At 38.9% G+C, this 21871-nt stretch overlaps 1 protein-coding gene across 1 annotated transcript in view; it reads right to left on the bottom strand.

The window, feature by feature from the left end:
- Positions 1–2790: 2790 nt before the first annotated feature.
- RTF1 (Rtf1, Paf1/RNA polymerase II complex component, homolog (S. cerevisiae)) overlaps positions 2791–21871 on the bottom strand; it is a 25690-nt gene continuing 6609 nt past the window's right edge. Inside the window, exons 2-17 of the mRNA XM_009076770.1 lie at positions 18656–18803; positions 16927–17131; positions 14730–14844; positions 13018–13129; positions 12062–12197; positions 11288–11465; positions 10299–10381; positions 9981–10068; positions 9794–9901; positions 9124–9201; positions 7858–7979; positions 7435–7492; positions 6796–6873; positions 5750–5845; positions 5347–5458; positions 2791–3596 (exon numbers count right to left, since the gene is read on the bottom strand). Coding sequence (XP_009075018.1) covers positions 3490–3596; positions 5347–5458; positions 5750–5845; positions 6796–6873; positions 7435–7492; positions 7858–7979; positions 9124–9201; positions 9794–9901; positions 9981–10068; positions 10299–10381; positions 11288–11465; positions 12062–12197; positions 13018–13129; positions 14730–14844; positions 16927–17131; positions 18656–18737 — 1758 coding nt within the window. The 5' untranslated portion in view covers positions 18738–18803 and the 3' untranslated portion in view covers positions 2791–3489. The remainder of the gene's footprint in view (positions 3597–5346; positions 5459–5749; positions 5846–6795; positions 6874–7434; positions 7493–7857; positions 7980–9123; positions 9202–9793; positions 9902–9980; positions 10069–10298; positions 10382–11287; positions 11466–12061; positions 12198–13017; positions 13130–14729; positions 14845–16926; positions 17132–18655; positions 18804–21871) is intronic.

The following is a 21871-nucleotide window of genomic DNA, read 5'->3' as shown; positions in this document are numbered from 1 at the left end:
AAATGCCACAAAGCTCATTGTAAACCACTACGACTGTGAGAAATCCTGTGCACTCTATGTAGTCTGCATGTTGGAATGGGGATGGGGAGGGGGCAATACTTGCAGTGAAGACAGACAAAACTGGAGAAAGCAATATAAAATTACTTATAGAATCATAGGATAATACAGGTCAGAGGGGAGCTCAGGGAGGTCTCCAGTCTGTTCTCCTGCTCAAAGCTGAGTAAGCTACAAGGTTGGATCATGTTACTCATGGCTTCATCTAGCATTCTCTTGGAAACCCCGCAAAATAAAGACAGAACAGCCTCACTGGGCCACCTAGTGCACTCTCTAACTGTCCTAAGGGTGATGGTTTTTTTCCTTACATCTTGGCAGAACTTGTCCTGTTTCAAGTACACCTGTTATGTCTCATCCTGCCACCAAGCACCCTCTGAGAACAGTTTTTCTTCACCTCATTCAGTAGCTTCTTTAAGTTCAGCTATATGCTTTAACATCTTTGATTACAAAAGTACTCTGGATTGCTACAAGACAAGCAAAGTCTGTGTTTTAAGTGTGAGGTAGCAGAGGTGCAAGTGAACTGACTTTCCAAGATGCTCCATTTCATTCTAGTGATATAAGGACCAACTCCAGATATTAGAGAGTGATCCAGGAGCCCACAGCTGTTCTTGCAAAAGAGGGGCCTTACTTTTCATTAATTATTTTACAGTATTAGTATTAAGTATAATCATCCAGACTGATAAACGAAGTGTCAAGTTTCTAAAAAAATAAATTCCAAACAGAAAACCCTTAGCACCTCAAATCAAGGGATAAACAATCAACCTTATTAAACCAATAAACCAAGTTTATTTATAGAAGTCTGTACAATTGTGATGAACTATGCTAGGACACCAATGGAACAAAGTAAACAAATTTCTCCCTCTCTAACAAGTGGGAGGTGTAGTCACTCACCTTTACATGCACTTAAAGGAAGGAAGATTACAGCTTTCATACAATTCTGTAACTATTCAGGAGTATTTTCTTGATGTATTATTCTCAATATAAAACGTTTGCGTGATAATTTACTGACTGTTGCCTCTCTTAAAAACATTTCAGCAAAATCCAGAGACTTCAAGAGGGTAAGTGGCAGTTTCATAGTTGCAGGCAACTAGGACACAGTCCATCATTGAGACTGGCATCCTAAACTCACTGCATCTCCTGTTTCAGGTATCTCTACTAGAAGTTACTTGCAGCACTGGTTGGGCCTCATCCACATTTTGGTTGTAGTACAGATTATTCTTGTGTTACCGAATGTAGAATTTAACTAAAACCAATACATCAAGGATATTAAAAACACTGTTATTTAACTTTACCTTTAGAGACCACTTGTCACTGTATCTCAGAGCTCTGAGGCATTTCTGTGGAAAAATCAGTCCCTGAATTGCTTGATTTGGCAATTATTTCTGCAAAGCATTGGAGAGTGATTATTTTGAAAACTGGCTATTGCAAAGTAAGTTTAGATTTTTTTTTATTACAAATCTGTAACATCACTGAAGCCATTGAAAAAACCAAAATCATATCAAATGCGTATCTACACAGTGAATCACAATGTATTCTATGAAATTATCATGGTAGTTCCCATAAATCCACTCTTAAAAAGTTAAAAGTACATATATGTGAGAGCCTACTACAACTCCAGAGAAGCTGCTAAAATAGGCCATCAAATAAAGCAGTTATGATTACATATTTACAGAATAACCCACATGTCCTAGAACTATGGACTATTCAGTAAATAAGTATTGAAATATTTCTAATTATTTGTTTACATGTAGGCAAGAGCTGCTTCATAGGTTGATTTTCTTTTTACACACAGTTTGTAGAATCAATCTGCACACAATTAAATGATGTTTCTTTAAAGCTGTTAAAAAAAGGAAGAGAAAGTTAAATAAGAACTAGATTAAAGTTTCATTAAGAATCCAGCAAGCAAGTATCAAACACAGGTTTAAATGCAACCAGTGTATGATTTCAGAAAAACAGTAATGCTCTGACACAAGAAGAGCATCAGCATTTTCCCTCTTCAGGGTCCCCCAGAAACATTCCTATCCAGTTCAGTGCTTAAGTTATTATATATGTACTGGCCTGAGTAGGAACAAACACGTGCTCGCACGCTTACCTGAACGAGGGCCTCTAAACTTTTAGACTTCTAATTCTCTTTTAATTTAGTTCTTAGTTTCATATATTCAGTTGTATCTTGTTTGGAAAAGTTCTTTGTTAAATGTCACTTATATTTACACTTGTTTTTTTTTTTTTACACCTGAGTGATAATTTAGCTGTCAACTTGTGTCCAGTCAAATATAATAAAGCCATACAATTCTTGTGCTAGTGTTGCACTCTGTTTGTACCTGTTCCTATATGAAAAATGTGCATCAGTTACCTCTCATACATTACCCAATGACCTTTCTATTATGTCCTTCCCCTTCCACACAATGTGATTTTCAATTCATTTTTCAAATTTTTGTTTATAGAAGCCCCATTTAAGTAGTTCATAAAGCAAGAAACAAAGTGAGCTGGAGCCCAGTGAAGACACAATGACTTAACAAATATGTAGTACTGAAGGCTTAGAGAAGAAATTAAAGCCCAACCAATGAGCACCCAGGGTCACCCCACGAGAAGCTATTTCACCCAGTTACAGCTGGAGACTCTGGATGTGCTGTATAGATGACAAGTCTCACATTAAGAGCTCTGTACCTCTTTCTCATCAGTTAAATGTACTTAAAAAAGGGAACATGAAGTTAAACAGCTATATCAGCCAAGCCGTTTTAGTAAGAAGAATCACATTTAATGAGTTTCTTTCTTGCAATTTCAAATGCTCAAGTACAGCTGGTAGAAATTCAAAACAGCCGTAAAGAACTGTGACAGACTGATACAAATAGTACTGCAGCTTAAAAATGATAAAAAACACCTGAAAAAAAGTCACACAACCCTCCCAAAAAAATTTACACTTTGAATCTAGGCCAGTTTTTGAAGATTTCCTTCTCCAAAGCTAGGATGAAGGAGGAAGAAGAGGAAGAAAGTGCAGATGACCTTCTAGCCACAAAGGTCTTGCGCCAATGCTTATTCACCATGCCTGTGGTGGTATGTAAAGGGAGATCATGTGCTGATTCCGCGACTGCCAAGAGATTCCTACGGAAATCCAGACCTCAGGCTAATACTGAACACAGAGTGGGCCAACGAGTTGCATCAACAAAATAAAAACAAAACTCAAACTAAAAGAAACGGGAAAACCCCAAATAGCACAGATCCACATTTGTGAGGGGAGCAGGAGGAAAGGGCAAGAAGGGAGGTCTATACAGTAAATAGTTGAATGGTTTATGTTACAGATGACTGGCAGTTTTAAAGAGTCTCTTCCCAGCTCCATCGCTGCTCCAACCCAGAAGGGAGCACTGAAAAGGGAGGAAGAAAAGGTAGGACATCATGATGGAGCATGCAGGATCAGAAGCAGCAGAGTGGGTATGCTCAAATAAGTCCTCGTCTCTTTTTGTAGTCCTCCAAGTTCAACGATCGCCGAGGGGCACCATCTTTTGCTGGAGGAGCCTTGGAGGTGATGGCCAGTGCCTTAGATTCTGTTGGGGATACAAAAAGAGTGAAGACCAAAATACATGAAAACTACAAATTTTTACCTATTATTTTGCTGACAACTTCACCACAAAATCATGCTTAGCTTCTCTAGTATACATTAGGTTAGTACTTCATTTAATAATACAGGCAGTATCAGGAAGCTTTCTTCATAGATCCAGCACATGCAATTTTGACTCTGATAATCCAGCTTTCTGCTGCTAAGTATACTTTCATTTCTTAAGAAAACTACAGCACTCTGAAGTTACAGTACAAACAGCTTTCAGGCTCAGTTCTGAGATCTTTAATTATTATCCCCCAATAATTGCAAGCACAAAGAGACAGATAGTAAGCAGACAGAGTCAACCTTCCTATCCATGTCTAAAATACACATTTTAACCCATCTCCAGGTTCTTCTGTTAACAAAGAAGACTGCACAAGGATGCCAAAATGGTGTTCTGTCTAAGGAAAACTGTGTCTCTCATCCTTTTTCAGTGTCCTTCAGTGCCTAACCCTCATCTGCTTGCTATCTCTCAAGTTCATAACTCTCACTATCTGCTTCAGAAGTCTCCTATTCTTGGCATCCTACCTCATTCTGTAGTCTTACAGCCAGGGTTTCAATCTTGACCTAGTTTGAAAAGACAACTTCTCCTACTCTCCCCTCTTGGTAAGGTTTTAAGTCTTTGTGCATTCTTACAGTACTTCCTAAATTATTCTCCTCCAAGGAACTTCAGATTTAATGCTTCAAGTAATGCAAGAAATAATAAACCTTGTGTGTCAAATTGCACTGGTATGCTCCCATGCCTTCCCTCCACTGTAAAACAGCTTGATAGAACATGAAGAAATGGCCTCAAGTTGAACTAGGGGAGGTTTAGATTGGATATTAGGAAAAATATCTTCAACAAGAGGGTTGGCAAGCATTAGAACAGGTTGCCCAGAGAAGTGGTTGAGTCAGCATCCTTGGAGGTATTCAAAAGACATGTAGACATGGCACATAGGGACATGTTTTAGTGGTGGATTTGGCAGTGTCGGATTAACAGTTGGACTCGATCTTAAGGGTCTTTTCCAATCAAAATGATTCTATGATACTAAACTGATCTTGCCACACATTTCAGGCTGTCAAAATCAGATGGCAAAGAGGAAGTGTCAGCAAGTTTGTATCTATATCTTCACTCCCTGGCCAGTGTTTTAGTTCCCCTAAAATTTATTTTCAATACCATCTGCAACACCTAAGTTAGGGGACAGCAACTTGGTAAAGCAGCAGATTCAAAATCAAGTAACAATGCTTTATCCCCACAGCATGTACACAGACTATGAAACAGAACATTACAAACATCCAAAGCTTATCTGTCCTTACAAGTGATTAGACAAATTAATGAAGTAAGTATCAAGGTAGATGTCAAGATTTACTAAACACAACACTCATCTATTCCCCAAAGATTATGCAAGTCATAGACAGTGCAGACTGCAAGAGTATATCAGAAAACACTCATTATCTCGTTTTCTCCCTGAGCTTTTGAAGGAAGAATATGGGGATATGCATGTTTTCAGTCTAACACAATACAGTTGTTCTTGTTTTCTCAATGGATGTCACTATCACACATTTCCCTCCTCCTCAGTTCAAGATATTTGCCAGGATGAGAAACACTCCCATTTTCAAATGCCCACCAATAATTTTGAAAGAATTATTCTGGGAGAAGTGAGTTCTACCATAATGAGCTGGTCAGTCACACCCCCAAATTCAGCTGGAACACCCACCTGAACTGGGAACCTGAAGATCAATCTTTACATCAAAGTCGTGCACTTTGAAAAGATCTTCTGAGAGGTCACTGGCTGATTTAGAGTTCACATCTTTATCTTTTCCTTGACCCTGAAATAAAAACTACAGGTAAGCATCCAACCCTTTACCTGTCCATATAAACAGAGCTAAAAATGGGTTTTTCCCCTTATGTCACAAACATACTTAGTTTAGCTTTCATACTGCTAGAGAAACTTAAATTTCTTTTCAGAAGACAGAAAAAAATTTTGGGTTTCTGTGATAATGGTAAGAAGGTACCTACTTGTAGAAGTGAAGCATGCACACCTGCTATTAGTCATAAGCTTCACAGAGCAAAATGCTGATAGTGTGAGGAACAAAACAGGGACAGAAAAGAAAACTTGCCTTACTCATGTCCTTTGGAGCATCTGGTAATACACCAGACCCATATTTTGCATTTAGCTGGGCAAGGATTGCAGCTTGGACAGCAGGATCTCTGGACTGCAGAAAGGAAATATTAAGGGGGGGAAAAAAATTTAAATCATTGCATTTAAACTGGCAAAAACTATAACTACATTTTGTTAAAACAGTGCTCCCATCCATGAATCTAAAACCGTAAGAGATTGTCTATCAGTTTACCCAACCTTCAGGACTTCAGAGACAATGGAAATCCTCCTGATACCTGTGTAATGCATCTGACAGTAACAAACTGAACGTCATCCTTCAGAAAGTTTTTCTTTGAAAAAATGAGAAATACATTTCCTGTTGATATGGTTTGTTTCTGTGACTACTCTTAATGGCAGTGTTCGGCATGCTTTCAGTTTACAGTTCTGGCTGAAACACTCCACTAGAGAGAAGAAATCTATTCCCTTGCTGGTTTGTGGAGACTGATGAGAGCCAACCTGATCAGGTTTTTTTTAAAGTTCCAGAAAGGGCCTCAACAAAGTCAGATTACTTAGAAGCAGAAACTGATCACCTTGCTACTCATCACTTATATACCTAGGGACTGCAGTAGCAGATTTTGCCACAGTATCATGGGGGAAGTTTGTTTTGAAATACTTAATTCATCACAGGCCCAAAGTCTGCTCTCCTCTCTATTTTCACTAATCTTTTGGGAAAGTTTCAGCTAATTAGAAGTGAAAGTCACACCTCAAGCAAATTGTGCTCCAGAGCTAACAAAATCTGAATAATTCTATATAGAACTCACTACAGAATCTAAGCCACGGTCGCTTTTGCAGTACATACCCACATCACCTATGTCCTTCATATTTTGCATTTAAAAAACAAATAAATTTGCTTTTTTTCTTCTTTTGGGCTAGAAACCAGGATCTCTCTCAACTATATCTCACACTGGTATCCAGAGCACTAATAACATATAGCACAGTTGAGAATTTTCCTTCCTACTCTCTGCATTACATTGGTTTCTGTTTCTCTGTAAGTATTACACTCACATTAGACACTATTGTGGGCTTGCACTGCCGCCTAGTAAAGGGATCCATCTGTTGGTTTTTCATGCTGTGACTTTCAGCCTGAGGAAGAAAGAGCACATGGTTTTGCAGAGTTAGCTACTTGCACCCTTGTAAATCCTCCCACAGCACCCCATCCATGCAAGCACTCATGCCATATATAATACCAAGATCAGAGGAAAACTAGCAACAGCACTTACAGATGAGAGATTTTAACACACCCACCATCCTATGCTTCACAGGGCAAAACTGTCCTTATCAAATACAACCCAGAAAATAGGTGCATAACTCTCAGGATAGTTAACGCTTAACCATCTGTTAACTTTCCTTAATAAAAGTGTCTCAGTGCAGAGAACTGAGTATCTTCTTCACTATTTTATTCTATGATGTCTCCTTTCCAACTTCTTTCCCATACAAAATGCTTTAAGTCACTATTACAGTCACTAATCTGCTGATAATCGAGTTGAGCATAAGGATAAAGCAATCTGCTTTACAATCATGTAACTTGCATATATGAAAGATTTTACACATCATTAAATTAATTATTAACTTCACCACGCAATTATCCTCCTTTGGATCATTTAATCTCTACTTGTACAGAACTATTAATTCAGCACTATTTACCACAAGAGCTTTCTCAGACTCAACGATATTCCACTCTCTATTTCTCTGGTTGATGTAACTGCAGAAAGGAAAAAAAGAGGGTGGGGGAAAGAAAGTGACTGTCATTTATCAATCCCTACACAACAAAACACACAACAGCATTTTTGCAGTTCATCCTGATCACAAATTACTCTTATTGCAACACAACTGCTATATGGGGTATGTGGAAGAGAGTTCACATTTCTGACAGTTTTAACTGAATGACAGACACAAGAAAGTGAAGACAGACAAGCACTAACAGAGCCATGATGATACACGTCATTAATATATTGTACAGGAAAGAAGAGACAAAATCTTGCAGTTAATTCATTACTGGATAAATTTCTCTTCTCTATGTATTTTGACTGATACTGTTTCAGAAAATTCCCAATATCTGCTTCTTACCTGATTGCAGAAATATTTTTTGTCCGTTGACGATCCAGGGCCTCTGCTCTCTCTTCAAGTTCATTAAGCTGATCTTGAATCTGCTTGGCCTTATCTTGGTCCCCCAAGTCCTCAGCCATAGCCTTCAACCAAACAGTGACTCATTAGGCATTACTCTCTATCACAGCATTAGCCAGAGAAACAAGGGATATACCTGTGAATCAGACAGCTAACTATTCCAGCTGCAAATGTTCTTCCCTGCATGGTAAGAATGTAACAAGGAGCTACATTCTCCTTACAGCTCAAGGCAAAACAGGACTTCTTACTATGATGAACTCTGAAACCCCTTAAACTAAGGAAGATGTAGGAACACTACAGTAGTAGTTCCATCACAAGAAGGGCAAGTCAGATGATTTAAGCTACAGGTTTGATTAAAATTCAACATCACTATTTACCAGCTCAGGAAAAGAATTATTTCTGCCACTGCCACTAGCACTTAGTTCAGGGATCCGGAGAGTCCCCGAACACACAACAGTTGCTTATTGTGCCACCTGGTGACAACACAAGCAGGCGCACCCTCCTGCGATGGGAAACTAGCAATTTGCATGTCCGCGCAGAGTAAAACTGTAACCAAACAATACAGTTAAGCCAAAAACCAGAGAATTAAAGATTAATACAAACTCTGTTTTTACTGTATATGACGCATGAATGTCTTGAAAAAGGACTGCACTAATGCAAACAAAACATGTTATGTTTATCTTCAGAGATGCTTTAGACTGCTTGCTTGCTTCACTTTTGGCTTTGACTTCTCAGCATTGTTAGGATTTCTTCCAGAAGTACTACATGTAAAAAGGTCAGTGGCAACTAAATTTTTCAGGATCGTATTTTTTTCAACATACATTACTGGCCATAAAGTGACAACTCAGTTACCCCAGAGCAAAAAGCAATTTAACACAACTTCTATCTTTCCTATATTAAAATAAGTATCAGAAATCAACTTTCAAACATCATTATTAGGTTTTCAAAAAAAAAAAAGTTTCTGAAGCAGAACAGCTTAAGACCTTGCTTACAAGACACAGAAACAGCTGTAATTGTTGGCAATTGTCTTAGAAAGAGAATGAAATAGCTTTAACCAGGTTCTGAACCCAGCAATGAACCTTGAGATCCACCTTTTAGTTGCACAGTTAAGGTCAAGCTTACTGCTGACTGCTACCAAATTCCAGATGAGCTCCAGCTCTCCAGAAACAAAGACTGCAGTAAGCTTGCAGGTATCATCTCATTGCTCACCTTCTCCTTTAACAGCTGAGTTTTCTTCATTGCATAATTTGGAGGTGCTTTTCTGAACCTTTCCTTCTCTTTCACAATCTGTAAGATGCAGGGGAAACAGCATATGCAAATATGAAATTTTTATTTCAATATATGGACTCTAGAAGCAACAGAACAGTATCACCTAAGAAATGTACTTACTGCCACAGAATTTTACTCATGCTCTGTCTCTGCTGTTTGCTTTTTTTTCTCAAATTTGTGGAGGTAATGAGTTACACCTCCACTCCCCTCACTTAGGACCCACGAAAATCTGATGCTAATCACACTTGGTCAGTATTATGCAAGTATTAAACTGCAGAAACTGTGAAAAATGTAACTGCCATGATGCTGTTATCTTTACAGAACTTGAGAGCTAAGTTGTCATACTCAGATTAGGAGTTCAGAGCTCTGCAACACAAGTTCACGAGGAGGTAGCAGGGCATAAAGACTAAAAAAAGCAGGAGTGAGTGCCAAACAACAGCTGGATCACCAAGCTACTCTATCCACTTCTGAAATTTCATTTTGAGTCTTTGATTTCCTTTTTACAAAGTAAACACCATGATCGTTTTGCTTTGTAACAGCTAGTGCTCTACTCCAGGAGTTCCTGTCACCTTTAAGCATTGACACAGCCTCACTACAATGCACTGTTTACCTCTTCAATATCCTGATCATTAAACTTGTAGTTGAGGGCTTCTTTGATTGACACTTCTTTCTTGTTTATCTCATCTAGTGTGGGTAGCTGCATCCCAGCAGAGAACATCTAAACACAAGAGACAGAGTTACTTTCCATTTGAAGTATGCTTGGCAGATAAGAAGAAACCAAAGTCTGGCAAACTTACCGCTTCCTTCCACTTCATAAATTCACTTTCAGTAAATTCCTGGTTTGAGACAAACTCCAAACGGAACACACGCGAATCACTGCCATGCCTGCAACGAGAAAGTGTAACAACATCCCCTTCTGCTAGGGCAGATCTTGGATCTTATAGGTGTAAACTGGCCAAAGCAGCCCAAAAACCAGACAACCAGATGTCAACACGATCATAAATCCCTGCATGAGATTTTATTTGAGTTCTCACCTCCAAACCACACACAAAACATTATTTGCTATGAAAAGGACACTGATTCATGAACTAAAGGTGGTTACTTTAGTATCTTACCGCAACTGTAGTCCTTTATTTGTCCGTGTGCCACCAAGCTGGTAAACCTTTGCAGTCTCTACCACACCAGTTATTTCAGCAACCTGTATCACAGAGTAAAATACACATGAGGAAGAATGCAAGTGGGTTTTTCTCTTCCTGGAATATGTCTGGCATATTCAAGCCATTTCACCACAGTCTAACCTTAGTCTAACCAACAATTATAACCAGTACAAGGAAAGTACAACACTTCAGTGTACATCATCAGGTACTGAACTGGTTGCTTCATGCACCATCTTTGAGTTAACAAATTATACCATCTGCATGCTTGATCCAGTTTTTCTATCTTCTCAGCTCTGCATTCCTGACCAAATAGTGCACACTCTCCTACTCTTCCTATTTCCTTTTTAGCCAACAAATGTTGGTTTGGGTTAACATATGTCCCAAATTAAATACACCAATGCTGCTCACATACTAAACACAGCCCTTCTAGCAGCCTTTTTAATGCAATTTTAGAGAATATTATTGCATCCTATGATTACAGCAATGAAACAGAAAAACGAAACTGTGTTCTCAAATCACCTTCTCTTCTGAAGGCATACTGATGTTGTAGAAACACTTGGAAAAAAAAGATTTGAGACCATGCAATAACTTGGGAACAATCCCAGAAATAAGAAACGAATGTCACTCATTCTTACTTGGTCTAAGCAGAGTCTAGAACTCTAGTTGGCAATACAAATTATGAGACAAGACAACATGAACCAAAGCTGGAAGAATAGGCTTTGTTAGTACTCCTTCTCTCTCACTAAATATATCTCTTCACCTAGCTGGTCCCATTGATTCATGAATTCTTAAACCAGTCTCCTCCACATCTCTGGCACCAATAACATTTTCTCGTTATAAGCAATCTTTTTATATCAATCAAACAAAAGGTACCTGAGAACTAATAAACTGCAATGATTATATTACAGCACTAAAAAAAGAACTAAATCTCTCAGAGCTAAACTCACCCGATAAACAGGTTTACTGTTATGATTGCCAATGCCAACTCGGACAAAGCAGCCAGTGACTGTCTTGGCAAAGAAGGGCATATGACACCAGCGTTCCAGCTTGTGTCGCGATAGCCGCACTCGATTCAGCTCTTCAGGCAAAGACACTGGCTGGGACTTAGGTGGAATTTCTTCCTTCCTGATTTGGGAAAGGTGAGCAGGAATAAAGAAAAAAGTAGAGACATGATCACCAAAGGAGAGGTCCTGAGTAAGGTGCAGTGTGAGCGCTATTTAAATTACCAGTAAAAGGAATGAATTCATCATGCACTAGTTGAATGCAGGTGTGTGAATTTAGCATTCATAAGAAAGGCTTAGTGTGAAGTCCCAGACTTATCACCCACTGTCCCTGCTACCACACAAAGCAGAAAGACACAAGGAGTTTATAGACTAATGCTGCAAGATAAGCCAGCACACATCTCTGCCCTGCTATATGCCAGGATTCTGCAGCTGCTAAACTGTAGGACTAAACAAATCTGTGAACAACAGTGTAATTTGGGCTAAAGGTACCAGCAGGGAGTTGAAGTCGCAAACCCACCCAAGATAAACGAGTCCCACGAACCATGATATAGTGCCAAGGACCCAAATCCGTGCAATGCAATTATGCCCAAGGCAAAACCACTTTAGACACATTGAAAAGCCCCAAACAATCCTCTAAAACAGCATGTGCCTACATAAAGTGGGTCTCTGTTTCTGAACACTCTTACAAGTAATCACAGTCCAGTGTTTACTACTTACTCTTCCTCTTCATCAGAGGATGATGATCTGGATGAGCGGTCACTTTTCTCGCTAGACTTGTCATCTTCCTCCTCCTCTTCATCATCAGAGTATACTTCACTAGTTTTTAATGGCTGTTTTTTTGCAAGCAATTCAGCTGGGGGAAGGACAGAGAACAAGAAAAAGCAAGCTATAAATCTTTTATGAAAGCTGAAACTTAATTGTTAAAAAAAAAAATCCAAGAGGCAGACAGCTGTTAATTTTAGGCTGGATACAAGTGTCACATATTCAAATCCATTAGTAAGCTAAGCACTCCATTGATTTTTCTCTTTGAATATATACAAAGTATTTAAAAGCATCTTAATCTCAGTTGTGCTTATCTTTAGTCTCCCAACTTGACTAAATATAATAATACAAGATGGGTGCAACAACTGGATACACAAGATAAATGCTAATGATCAGACAACTCATTGCTATTTTGCAAGGAAAAGGAAAAAATCTCATGTTTGGAGAGGATTACAATAGAACTCAGTATACTAACAAAAAAGGTTGCATCAGAAGTTAGTGGCAAGATGGACAAGATGACATGCCAGTGAAGAAACAACCAAATGAGGACAAGGCAGCACAAGTACAACAAATACAGTTTGAATGGTTCAGAGATTAAATAACTGAATCTAAGTCATCAATTCAAATACATTAACTAAACATTACTAAAAGCCCATCAGTGGACTGTGATGAAAGTTTGCTTTGTTTTCAGACGGTCCACGGGAGGGGGCAGAGGTGAGGAACACACCATCAGTGGTGCCAAACAATACCCCAGGTGGTCATGTCAGGCAAAAGACCAAGGAAACCACAAAAACGGAATTCATGCACTCCCAGGTGTAGGATTCTTGCACTAATTACAAACAGGAAGTAGCACTTCCAGAAAGCTGTAATAATGCCTAAAAAACTGTAGCAATAGCAACGTGCTTTCATACCTGTTCTGTTCTTCCTTTTCTCTCTTTCTGCTTTTAGCTCCTCCATTGCCTGAGATTTCTTGTCTAGCTTCTCATCCCGCTTTGATCGCCGCTCTTTGTTATGTGACATGACCTAAAAACATGCACCAAAAAGTCCCTCAACATCTTAAATCCATAAAATGAAAGCATTAAAACAAAGATTATTTGCACACTTTGAAGATTTTTCAAATAGAAATTACTAGCAAACTCCTTTTTGAAATAATTTTTTCAGTTCATTTTTTACAGAGGCTAGAGAGAGGGAAATCAATCTGAGGCATATTTCTTTATTCTACTTCAGATCAAAATAATTAATATATTTATACTTCAACATTTCTGACACCAAGTTTTAGTCTCAAAACTCCTCCTTAAAAAAGGACTAGAGCAATAAAATGAATGTAATTCTGCAAATAGCATGCAATGAGAGAAAACTGGCTGAATATTCTTCTTATTTGCTTCTCCTTCTGAAAGGCCAAATCAAAGCACTTGTTCTTTTTCATTAGCAAAGAAAAAAGTTATGTTAAAAATACTTAAAGCAGAAATAAAGTTGCTTGTAAAGACTGCAATATGGATCCAAATCTAAAACGTTCTAAGTCTTCTAGTATTCTCCATTTCTGACAAGGCTATCTGGAATACCAGGTAGTACAGAAAGCAGTTTCTCTAATAGGCATAAAAGTTGAAGTAATTTCTGCAAGGCACTGCAAAAGAACTATAAATAAGATCTTTTTACACATACATATATGTATATGCACCTACACTTTATGTATTATATATGGACTACTTAAGTGTACACACACATCTAGGTATATGGAGTTGGGGGAGTAGGGAGATGAGATTCACTCCACTCAACATGTGCCTAAGGGAATACTCATCTCACTTGACTTGATTTAGGTGTTATACATCTGTTTCACTAGAAAATAACATTGAGTGAATTGTCAGCTGAACAATCCTCCACTGCACAAAGATAAAGGTGGCAACAAGTGCAAACAATCAACAACTAGTTCTCAGATGGCTAAAGCTAGGCAGATGAATGCCAGGCCACTCTGGGCGCCTATTCGCCCTGACTCTGCATTAACGGCAGAATCTTCATCACTTGAAACTACAGCCACTTCAGCCATTGGAAACTACAGTTCAGTTACAGAGGCCTCCCCCCAAAAACTGGTGTTATCCTCTTTCTATTGGAGGGGGAAAAACTATAGAACTACTTCTGCTCTTCCTGGCATTCATGCTTTTCCTTGACATACCTATGAGTAGAAACTAAACATTCTTTCCCCTGTATGCACATGCAGAATAATTAAGGCGACAGTTGCGCACTTTCTGGCCTGCTCTCTCAAACTTACACTTGCAAGAAAGAGCATGTATGTAGTGTTTCAGACTGAATGACACAAGTTTGACTAAAGGAACTGTAAAAGACAGCTTTCCTGTTCTTATGGGGGAGGACTACCACAGCAACTATATCTAGAGTTGCAACTTTGCATTTTTGTTTAAAAGGACTTATGAACGCACCCCTCAGCAGGCCAAAGATATTAATTTCTTTAAATGAACTGGAAATACTAAGGATACCTTGAGCATACAACTTAACTAAATTCTGACCTGCTTACTACACTGTTTGACATTAAAGGAAAACATTAGGGGCAGAAAGAGGCAGCATTGCCAAGGGAGCAGAGTTTGTTACTAAGAACAGTTTCATTTCCTACCTGGGATTCCTGGATCTGAGTGAGTTTTTTCTTTTCCTGCTCTTCCTCTTGCTTTTTCTTTTTCTCTTTCTTTTCTTTCTTTTTTGCTGTTTTTAGTTTTTTCTTTATTTCAAATCTAGTAGCAGATATTGAAACAAAAAGAATGTATGAAAGAATGTTCTCCCTGAGACAGCAAATGACTGCTCAGATGCTATCACAGCTTCAGTTGTTAGCAGGCTACAAGAAACACTGCAACTGCTTGCTCCTTTAATACTACCCTGTCCCTCATTCCCATCCCCTCCCTTTCCCAAGAAAACCAGGTGAAGAAAAGCTGAGCACAGAAAAGTGCAGACTTACAGAGAACTAAACTAAAGGGCTGATGAGACCACACAGTAATGACTGTTCCACAGAAATCTGTCTTTACCCATCTTCCTATTTGCCAGTGTGGCGACTTTTGTATGCTGCCTCCAACTCTAAAATCAATTGGCTATTTCACATCATTTGAACCTAAAGAGCTAAAAACGTTTTTGCTTAAAGCTATGATGATGTTAACCTTTTCATGCTTAAACTTCACCTTTCTACTGGCACTGGTCTGTATAAGAATAACTGCAAAGCAGTCACAGTGAGTCCTCCTTCAGCAGCCAGATTCTCATCAGACTCTGGCAGTTTCTGCAGAACAATTTAGGCACTTCCACTTCTACCTTCATGAAAGGTATCACCTTATTCTCAGCCACTGTATTCAGAAGAGTAGGGACTGTGATGGAACAGTCCCATGATTGAGATTCTGCTGCACCATGGCTTTAGTGAAGTAAGTGTGCATATTGCAAACACAAGGAAATAATTATTTAACTTCCAATAACTGAAATTCAAAATGTGCTATCCATGTGCATATTGCACTGTCCATTCTTCCTCAGTCCTTTACAGCTGCATTTTGTAGATGACAAACTGAAATGCCAGATGAGCACACTGCTCTTTATACCTTCAGCATGAAGGCACAAGGCACAGGCATTGTACCCTATGTAATGCCTGCTGTAAACCCAATGAACTCACAGCATAATATGTATACCAAGAGCTAGACAGCATTTTGAAAGATTTGACTTACCATAAAGTTAAATCACTACCCTACTATTCCCTTAGCCCTACCTGCCAAACCTTTACACAGAACAGCAAAAATTCATTTCAGATTAATTTAGTACCTCAGGCTTAGATTGTTTAGCTTGTTTGTATCAAGCATTCTCCAGCATTTACTCTAAAAGACAGACATTCAGTCACCATGAAACAGTGAATAAAATTTCAAAAATACGGTGTCCTATGTGATGTAAACCCAAACTTTCTGTTATTCTGATCCCTCTGAGGAGAGCAGCAGACCATATAAGGCACTGAATGTAGGATTAAAACTATAGTCAGCCAGGCAGTGCTCTACCTATGGCTTGAACAAACAGACAGTTTGGCAGTTGCTAGTATCAACACGATTTACTCTTCAGATGTCAGTCCTCTAGGGAAATTTCTCAGCAAGTGAGAAAAGAGAAGGCATTAAAGAGAAAAGAAACTGGAGAAAACTTGCCCCATACATGTCAAATCTTTTTGATTAGCCATACGGTAAGAAAAATACCTTTACTACAAGGAAGCTGCCTGACTGACAGTTGTACTAGTAACAAACAAACAGAACCCAATACATAAGGTAGAAATCCAAAAAAAGATCCCATGAAAATGACCCATCCAGCACCTCTCCTCATTATTGCAATCTCTCTCTCTTCTAATAGAGCCCAAGCCAGTTTCATACCCATAAACAGACACCCCTAACACTGCTCTGTGCTTCACCATTGTTTTCTGAAAATTTTCAGAAACTCACATACACCTTATGCTTTGTTTGCCTTTATACAAAGTATCAGCATGTGACAGCTAATACAAAACTAGACAGGTCTTCTGACTGTCCAGCATCTAATCTTTGAGGCAGTAACGTGGCTACAAGGGTAGCTGATGGAGCCGTGCGTATTGAACAGCTGAGAAACTTCCACAAACTGACTTTTACAAGAACATGCAGAACTCCTGCTCTGTGCTTCTCAACTAGCTGCAAGGACAGCAAAAAATATACAATGAAGCTTAATTCACTTTATAGTGCCGAATTCTTGGACCTTAAACACGAGAGAACAGTCAGCATACTCTCCACACAGCCTGTAAGAATTTGCTACCTAATATCAACAGATATAAAATTCACCTTCTCTTTAGCACTTCTCTCTTCTCTATCCTGTTAAATAGTTCCTGCTCTCTCTCCTTTTCCGTCATTTGTTCCAGACGAGCTCTATCTTCTTCATCTCCCATAAGGTCTTCTCCATAGCCATCATGGAATTCCTCATCTTCAGATGAAGAATCTGAATCTGAGCTAGATGAGGAGCTGTTGCTTTCTGAGTCAGAGACTTCTCCTAAATCAAAAATATAAGGTAGTGAGATTTAGCTAGTGCAAAGTCCAACCACTTCATTATAGTGTATGAGCAAAGGATAGCAAGAGTGAATTTTACACTCGTCTTCCACTACACTTAAAAGCATATGCATACCAAAAAATTAAACCCAGGTGGAAATACTTTGTTACCATAATATATCCATGCTAAAAAATTGATAAAACAAGTGGTACTACACGTGAACACAAATTGGGTTATAAGTAAAAATTCTTAGTAGAAGCAAATTTAGAAGGCATTTTGGTTAACATGTTAGGATCACAAGGTTAGATTTGTATGCCTATATGTTTATGTTCCTGAGAAGTTCCTTAGAGATCCATAATTTCTGTCTTCACACCTCAAATGTCACTATTATTCACCCTCAATACTCCTCATTGTAGCAACCTGAAGGACCAGAACTCATCCTTTGAAGACTGCAACACTATGAATTGCTATATCAGGAGATAAAGTTCAAACACAATATCCTCCGGGTGGGAAGGCCCTGATGATAGTAACAGTAACAGAGTCCCGAAGGCTCTGTTACTGTAACAAGTCCTCCCAGCTACACAAGGGCTTAGGGAACAGCTGACTTCCAAGTAGCACTGGGTAACACAACCTTTAAACTTGATACAAGTGCTTTGATTATCTCATCTAATCGACTAAATGACACTAAATCCCAAAGGCAGACATTAAGATTCTTTCTTTCACTTTCATTCTGGTATCAGTATTTCCAGGAACTTCCAGCTTTGCAAGCTTACACTGTGAGAAACCTGGATTTGTAAGCCTTGATATGTACAGGTTCAGTCACTTCATGGTTTTGTCTGTCTCTGCTGTGCTTGCTATACTTAAAACTGCAGGCTCCCTCATCTTCTTTCTTAACTTTCTTTTCTAGTAATCAACTGAAATCACAACTAAGCACTTGCAAACCTTCATGGGCATGATGAAAACAGAAAAGGCGACAGGAAGTTTGCCCAGCATTGAAAGAGATTCAATATTCACATAAAAAAATTCTACCAAAGTTATAGAATGATTTTTCTTCTTCCATGTCAGTATTAATGTGCAAGAATTCCAATTCAGAGCAAATGCATGCAAGATAAGCTCCTACTTGCATCATTAACACTATACACCTCTCCCTTTGTTATCACAAGAAGTTTGGGAAAGGAAAATATGTCAGTGGGAATAAAAAAATGCTATCCACACTAAAGATGGCACATGCTAGAAGGAAGCAAAGAATTTTCCAGGAGAAAGTCAAGTAATAAAATATGTCATACATTCTTCATTGAAACAGCATTTAGTGCTGTGGTTGCAATGGAGTGCTCACAGCAGTGCTATACTGAATTACATCCACCTCAAGCCATAGCAAATTTAGAAGTTATCCAGAGTATTAGTGACACAAAGAAAAGCCTTCGAAGGTGGTCATTAACATCACCATTGAACATTACTCTTCAGTGTGCACAAATGGTAATTTCACTTGGAGTCCCACCATAAGTAGATGCACATGTGTTATCTTACCCTCTTCAGGTGCTGAGCTCTCAGCAGAGCTGTCTTTATCGGAGCTGCCTGAAGAGGCAGCTTTGTTCATCTGTTTCTTCATGGCTCCTTTCTTCTCTGCCTTACCCGCTTTTCCCTTTTTTTTGTTTTTAGAACCTCCAACAGTCCACTGCAAAGAAAGAACCAAGAAAGGGATCATGAGACACAAACATCACTCTTCTCCTTCCCCCAAGACACTGCAGTAAAAAGGACTGAGAAACAGTCCAATATTTGACAGAAACAAATCATACAAGGGGACAGAGGAGGTAAAAAAATAAAAGAAGCCAACAGGAAACTTATCAAATGAAAGCCTTTTACAAGGTGTTTGGGGACGGGTTCTTGTGTGGCTGGTTTAGGTTTTTTCTTTAAAAATTCAAATAAATCAGTTATCAATGCAAACCAAGACATTCCTTTTAAAAAACAACAAAGATTTCAAAGTCTGAAATATCTACCAAGAGAAGAAGTCCTGAAAATATTTTCCTAGGAAAGAAAATTTAAACAATGTGTCAACTGGATTTGTAAAAATAAACTTCAGTTTACTCCTAAACAGAAGCAATGGATATGTTTCCAGCACTAGTTTAATCACAAGCAGATTTTACATTTCCTGAAGTACACACAGACATGACAGACTTTCCAAAATTTCAGTTTTACCAAGAACACACAGCATCTGTATATCTATGCCACAAGCCAACGGTGCACTCACTCACTCACAGATGCAGGTGGAGGCACTACAGTCTATGTATACAAGGTGGACTGAAATCGCAATCACAGACATCAGGGGGGAAAAAAAAACCCCAAGTCCTAATTTTAATCTTCTATTAATATCATATCTTCAGTTGACGGATTGCAGTTTCCAAATACAAGACTTCTACCACCACACATATACAGACAGTCATTTTAAATCCCAAAGTCCCAGAAGAAGTAGTATTTACTTTACAGTGTGATTTCTTAATAGCATTTTTGCATTGTCTCAACTACCTGGGTAAAACCAGAAGGGAATAGAACCAGTAAGGATTGCCTGTGTATTACTTTAAGGCTTTACAATATTTTGCACTTCACTGCCTCTCCTAGAAATTCTCAAGCCATGAGACCTTCAGGGATATAACTTTTTTTCCTAAATATGTATATGTATAAAAATGGTATATCACAGAATTATTAAGGTTGGAAAAGACGTCTGAAATCATCAAGTCCAACCTATGACCTAACACCACCATGTCAACTAGACCATGGCATTAAGTGTCACATCTAGTCTTTTCTTAAACACCTCCAGGAATCATGACTCCATCACCTCCCTGAGCAGTACATTCCAATGCCTAATCACCCTTTCCATAAAGAAATTCTTCCTGATGTCCAACCTATACTTCCTCTGGCACAGCTTAAGACTATGCCCTCTTGAACTGTCACTTGTTACCTGGGAGAAGATGCCAACCTCCACCTGGCTACAACCTCCTTTCAGATAGTTGTAGATAGTGATAAGGTCATACACACATATATATAAACATTTATAATGTAATCCTTTTCATACCTGTATAATACACTTGTCTTTCATGCACATCACCATCTGCTCAAGCAGTCTACTAAAATATATTCCTAATTCAAGTGAGCAAATATGCTTTTGCATAACTTATATCTTGCACTTAAAACTACTCAAAGTGGAAAAAACCAAACACTTCAGATTTGACCTCAGGTGCACACAAACTTCAGGCTTCTCACCCATTCACCCTGTCCTGGGGGATGATTCAAGTCCACCTCTGCAGGCAGTAATCATTCCATCAAATCTGATGAATTGTTTTGCCCAAACAGGCACCACCTTCAGAGAACCCTGGTGTTCAAATACTCTAGATGAAACTCAACCAAGTAGTTATAAGCTCCTACCTGATACTAATATCTTTAGAATTACACAGGTTTTGATTACTCTCACACGTAGCCTTGTACCTTCCATATTACGAACTGCTTCATCATCTTTAAGTATCACCAGTGTATTAAAAAGCATCTGTCAAAGGCCCTGCAGATGTTTTTTTCTGAGGTAAAAGCAGAGTGGTGACCCTTGCAATTCATACCCTGTGCAGGTGTCCCAGTCTATTGTGGTCCATAGGCTAGGTGAGAAACTGCGCAGAAAGCATCTGACTCTGTACCAGCCTGAAGTCTTTACTGGCTTCCACAATAGAGTTTTACTTGTTCAGTGTTATAATATTGCTGCCTAGTAATATTTCTGGTTAACTATGCCCATGTGAATCAGCTAAGAAAAAGCTTGTACTCTGCCTGAATCTGCTCAAACCTTAGCATTAAGGAATGATCTCCCAGGTGCACAGCAAAGTGCATTTTTGCTCAAGAGCTCACCTACTGCCACCAGTGAAAACACAACAGTGAGAAAGTGAAATTAAGCATTTAGCAGAGATGCAGAGGTGCCTCCTTCCCAGAGCTCTGCCACTCCTTGTCAGTGTTCTGAGTTACACATCATGTCAGCATGCTGGATAGCAAGAAAGTAGCACACAGAAAGCCACAGTATACTGCATAGTTATGTGAAGACCTTGAGAAGTCATGCTGAGATGAAAGAAGTTAAGATCGGATAAAACTAGCAGGACTTCAGTTCATAAAATGTTTAATAGCTGTAGGTACATGTGTTACAGATCACTGTTCTCAGCCTTTAAGTCACAAGGAGAATTGTGGAGAGAACCTGGGTCCAGGAAGACAGGACTGAAAAGAAAGCTGTCTGACAACCTCTTAAATAAAACAAACAGAAAATAAAAATAAATAAATAAACAACAAAAACTGTAATTTAAAAAATCTGTTCTAATCTAGGAAAGTGTGCTTTGGTTTCTATTTCACCCTGGAGATTAATTACACTTCATCTCACTTGTGTTTATGCAAGTGACCTCTATGCCCATCTCCCAGTTTCAGTGCTGTCACAAAGCCAAATTCTTCCTCATCCAGTTCAGATGCTTCAGGGCTTATTCAGCTACCCCAACTTCTCATGAGTGCCTGCTCATTCGTGGAACCACTACAGGACAAGACAAGGGTTAGAGCAAACCTTAAGGACAAATAAATCATCAAACCCAGGACATAGTCAGTGCAAGACTCTTCTAGGCTCACAAATTGCTCTGCAGGCTCCAAAACCCTCAGTTGCCATTTCAACACTGAACGATCACTCTGTTTTGTTCAGAGAGACGCTAGCCAGCATGACGTTTCTTCTTACAG

The sequence above is a fragment of the Acanthisitta chloris genome, unplaced genomic scaffold (assembly GCF_000695815.1).
Source record: "Acanthisitta chloris isolate BGI_N310 unplaced genomic scaffold, ASM69581v1 scaffold33926, whole genome shotgun sequence".
NCBI classification, from domain to species: Eukaryota; Metazoa; Chordata; class Aves; order Passeriformes; family Acanthisittidae; genus Acanthisitta; species Acanthisitta chloris.
The sequence above is the reverse complement of the archived record's forward strand: the minus strand, read 5'-3'. Positions and strand labels throughout refer to the sequence as shown.